Source organism: Orcinus orca, chromosome 8 (genome assembly GCF_937001465.1).
Source record: "Orcinus orca chromosome 8, mOrcOrc1.1, whole genome shotgun sequence".
In the NCBI taxonomy this organism is placed as follows: domain Eukaryota; kingdom Metazoa; phylum Chordata; class Mammalia; order Artiodactyla; family Delphinidae; genus Orcinus; species Orcinus orca.
Genome location: NC_064566.1, coordinates 70,021,575 through 70,026,259, shown reverse-complemented (window position 1 = coordinate 70,026,259; position 4,685 = coordinate 70,021,575). Strand labels below are relative to the sequence as shown.

General features: G+C 42.7%; 1 protein-coding gene across 1 annotated transcript; it reads right to left on the bottom strand.

Annotated features, from left to right (window-relative positions):
* Positions 1-2,101: 2,101 nt before the first annotated feature.
* Positions 2,102-3,361, bottom strand: C8H11orf97 (chromosome 8 C11orf97 homolog). The gene is made up of 3 exons (XM_049714154.1): positions 3,338-3,361; positions 2,987-3,189; positions 2,102-2,441 (listed from the first exon to the last, which is right to left on the bottom strand). Exons 2-3 carry the CDS (start codon positions 3,126-3,128, stop codon positions 2,320-2,322), a joined length of 264 nt encoding a protein of 87 aa, XP_049570111.1. The 5' UTR covers positions 3,129-3,189; positions 3,338-3,361; the 3' UTR covers positions 2,102-2,319.
* Positions 3,362-4,685: the final 1,324 nt, after the last annotated feature.

Below are 4,685 nucleotides of genomic sequence, written 5' to 3'. Positions count from 1 at the left end.
TCTAGCTTAACTTTGGTTTACACTTTTTTGGTTAAATCATGATCTTCAGGCAGAAAAAGGGTTTAAGAAATGTGGCTAAGAAAGAAGAAAAGGTTGTAATAGTTCAGAAGAGAGGAAGAGATCACTTGCTCTAAGTTCAAGTCTCTTGACAAATTTCAGCCCTTCTGTTATGAGAATTTACAGAGGAAATCACCAAAGGTTTTGAGGAACTATGAAAAATGAGAGAGTAGTAAAGAGCTAGTATAGGCAAATATTCCCTGCTCCAAGAAAGACAGAAAGAAAGAAAGAAAGCAAACAAGCTGGCTAATAACAATTGCTACAATTTATCGAATGCTACCATGCCCCAGGCATCTTACATATATTATCTCTCTTCCTGACAATCAACCTATGGGCAGGTATAATTATTCCTATTTTATAAACGAAAAAGTAACTTCCAGAAATCATAAAAATTAAAAGCATGCTTACCTAACTCTCTCAAATCAAGTTACTAAACTAGACAGATTAGGGAGACGCTGTAGCCACAGTGTAGTATGTGCCTTTCAGCAAGGCATTTGATAAAGTGCATTTCTCTTTGGCAGAGAGTGCCCATGCCAAAGATGCTGACTGACAGATCAGGGGCTTCTAGAGACTCTACTTGGAACTGTTGGGATCACCATTTAATTTGTTAATTTGAATATAGGAACTTTCAGCAAACTCACCAAATGTGAGAATGGCACAAACCTGGTGAATGGTTTATGTGCTGAATGGCAAACTCAGGACTCAAAGGGCCTTCTACACCTAGAATGAAGTGCTAAAATTCATAGGACGGTATTGTTGGGGATACATATAACGACCTGTATTTAGGACCAAACAAAGGAATTGCATAAGCATAGGACAGAAAAGGCCTGGGTCAAATGTTTTCAGTTGGACAGGGGGGGAAAGAGAAACTAAGGATGTCATGGACTGCGTTTGTTATGTGTGTTAATAATATAATGTGTCTGTCTAAACAGCTCATGTAATTTTAGATCCACCTAATAGAAGTATAATTTTCAGATCAAGGGAGGTTATAGTCCCACCACATACACTAACCTGATTGTACTGGATTCAGTGATTTAATAAAATGGAGAATACTGGGATAGTTCAGCCAGTGTGGTGAAAGCACTACAAATTATTTTAAAGGTAACACTGAAAAAAGAAAAAAAGAAAGGACACGGAGTCTATGAAAGATTTGGTGGGTGCTCAAATAGCCACCACTATATAATTCAAAAATGTTTCAGCGGGAAATCACCACATTTTATCTGTGTATATTTGGGAGCAGATGTGTGATTAGGGAGTAGAAGCTGTACAGAGACTGGGGACCTTTCCAAAAACTAGAGATTGAAGACCTTTCAAAAAAAAATTGAAAATTGAATGGATACTTTGTGCAGGTGTAAATATTCTGTCCCTATTTCAGCTGAGGCCAGGAACTCAGGAAGGCTGAGGCAGGAACTCTTTATATGTCCCCCACCCTGACTTTGTGAGCTCCTGAAAGTCTGGACACCTGCCTTAATTCATTACTCATTTCCCAGCAACCAGCCCAATGCCTGACATGCAAAAAGGACTCCATAGCTGTCAAGTTGGTAAGTGAATGGTTAATTCCACCTTTTACTCCTACAGTCACAGGGAATACAGAACCTTTAAATTATAGCACCTTTAACAGGAAAATTCCCAGATAGATAGAATTTTAAGTCGGAGTAAGGAATTACTTAAGTATACTGAATACTTATATACAGTGAATTTAGCTGCTCTAGATAAGGTCTCTGTGTGCTGTTGACAATAACAGGAACGAGGTATCATAATCAGGCACATTGTGGCTGATGCTGAGGGAAGAGGTCCTTTTACCAGGTGGCAGCAGTTCTGTGGCTCCTCGGGGGGGTCTCCGTCTCCCAGGAGGAGGGTGCGTGGTCGCTCGAGGAGCGGAAGCTGAGCGGCTTGAGAACAACCCTCGCTCCTCTGTTGTCCTGGCACAGAGGGAGCCACGGTGCTCTAGAGAGGCAATCAGGGAGGTGCTGCAAAAGGGCTGGGAACGCTTGCCTTCCTCTTTGGCCTGTTATTTTCCATCTTCATCATTCCTTACCACCTACTGAAGACATGTGGGGCACAAAGGGCTGTGAAATATCTGTAAATTTATGGAAGAGCACTTGGACCTAGCGTGGACTCAACCATGTTGGCTGTGACTGTGAACCAGAACTGCTTTTACTTATTTGAATGTTGTTTGTGTGTTTGGCAGGGCAGGGAGGAGACAACAGCAGTGTGTTAAAACGTGGCCCATAATTGTGAGATTCTAAAAGGATCAGGTAATCATAATTTATGAACTGATAATCCAAGAGATGGGGGTTTAAGTGTTTGAAGGATTTCTCCAGCACTGAGTGACGGTAGGCAAGTCACTTCCTTTCCTCTAGTGTAGACCTCAGTTTCCTGGTCTGTAAAATGAAGGAATTGACAAAAATGATCTGCATATTTCCGTGTGTGTATATAATTTATATATTTAAAATATAAACTTCATAGTTTTATTATGTGTAAAATTTAAATTTATATATTACATTTTACACATTTTTATAATTTAAACATATTTTTAAATATATTTAAAACTTAAATATATATTATATTTTACACATTTTTATAATTAAGATATATTTTATAATTTAATATTTTTAATATCATATGTATGTATATATACACACACACAATTTTTTTCAATACCTTCCAGGCCAATGCCACTACCAATTAAGTTGGAGGATACCTGGACTCAGGTAGCCTTTTATGAAGGAGGGCTTGGGGAAATGGACCAGATGCCTTCGGCCACAAAACCATCACCCCTGCCTTTGCCAAAACAGCAGCTCCGCCCCCTCCCTCCATAAACTTTGCGGCTTCAGCTAGTCTTAGTGCGGTTTCCCCCAGTTCACCTTTCACCGCTTCTCCTCGCCCACGTACCTCCCGCGGGGTCCGAGGCTGAAAGAGAACTCACACTGCTTCCGGGACTCCTGGGGGCCGCGGCCTCCGGTCTCCCCGCGCGCCCCGCATCCCAGGCCTGCGGGCGACAGAGGCTGCTCGCCGTCGCGGCCCGCCTCGGGCATCGTCACCGCGGTCACCGCCTCCTCCCCCCTCATGCCGCGGGGGTCTTCTTTGCGGCGCGCGGCCGGCTGGCCTTCTCTGCTCCGCCGCAGGCTGCTGAAGAACGCGAGGCGTCTCCGGTTGCCATGGTGACTGTGGATCCTCCCCGCCCCCAGCCGCCCCAAGCCGCTCCCAGTGGGCTTGTGCAGGTGACCCGCGCGCCCAGGAAGGCGCTGGAGTTGGGGAGCTGCAATTACTTACTGACCAAAGCAAAGGACTTTCTTTCCGTTTATCTCTCGTTTGTTTGTGACACCAGTTTCGCAAGAGCGGTTTACTATTCCTTGGTAGGGAAACTGAGATTAAGAAAAGCAGAGGATATTGTCTGAGGTTACACAACTAGAAGTGCCACAGCCGGAATCCGAATTCCGAAAAGTTTGGCCCCAAAGGCTAAAGAATAAATCACCACCTGGAACAAGTAGGGGCGGGAGGAGGGACTGGACAGTGAGTTCAAGGAAAGGTCTCTGGTTTCACGCAGTGCTTTGCTTGTCGTGTCCCGCTCCTGCTACACTCACATGATCGAATAAATCAATGTTGAGGATTCCCAACTTTTGGATTGTAAGTTGTTGCTGTTGTTATTATTAATAAACAACTCCTGTAGTGTCTAAGCACTTTTGTATTCACAATCTATTTGAATCCATATAAAAACTAATTTTACACATGAGAAAATCAGACTCAGAAAACTTTAATTTGAATAGCAAACGGGAAAATCTAGGGCTTTATTTGGAGCAAGAGGTTGCTTTTGTTTTGTTTTTGCAGTCTCTTTTTTTGTATAACACTTTGGCCTTATACCATGGATGCAATATCTTATCTGTCTAAGGATATTAATGATACACTTCATTTCCAATGTTACTTTCTTCTTGTATAATTGTTGCTTCCCCCAAGTTACCTGTTCTGGTTTGTTTTGTTCTCTTAGTAGCTTTCCTCTACCTTCAGGTGATCTTTGACTGTCTTGCCCTATCTAGTAGTGGACATATGACTCTGTGCACACAGGTGGGCTTATCAACTGGGGGTTTCACTGATGGGTGATCTGTCTCGGCTGTTCAGTTGGGGAAGCCCTCATGTTGGTATTTTAAGGTCTTATCTCGTGAACTGCTCTGATTCTCCATGGAGTGACTCCTCCGGTCTCCCTGCTGGAGGGAATCAGTCTGGTACCAGCACCCTGGGAAGTGAGGGGGAGAGGAGAACTGAAGGCTTAATATGTAGAATGTAAGTATTCATGAAATTCCCGTTTCAGTATGGTGGTTCTGCCTTCAACTGTGCTTTGTACCTTCCATCCAGAGAGCCTGTTTGACTTCCTTCAGTGAATTACCTCCAATCTTCTGCTGGAGTGGAGGCGGGGGTCATCCATCTAGCTGCTAGGAATGGGGGATCTGGAGGTATAACTGCTTTATTTTTATTGTGATAAAATGTACATAACATAAAATTTACTCTTTTAACCATTTTTAAGTATACAATTCAGTGACATTAAGTACATTCATAGTGTTGTACAGCCATCACCACTATCCATTTCCAGAATTTTTTCATTATTCCAAACAGAAATTGTACCCATTAAA

Coding starts and splice junctions, on each gene's coding strand:
- C8H11orf97 (XM_049714154.1), bottom strand. CDS start 3,128: ATGAGGGGGGAGGAGGCGGTGACCGCGGTGACGATGCCCGAGGCGGGC. Junction 2,442..2,986: donor CCAGGAGTCCCGGAAGCAGT/GTGAGTTCTCTT, acceptor TTCATTTTACAG/ACCAGGAAACTGAGGTCTAC.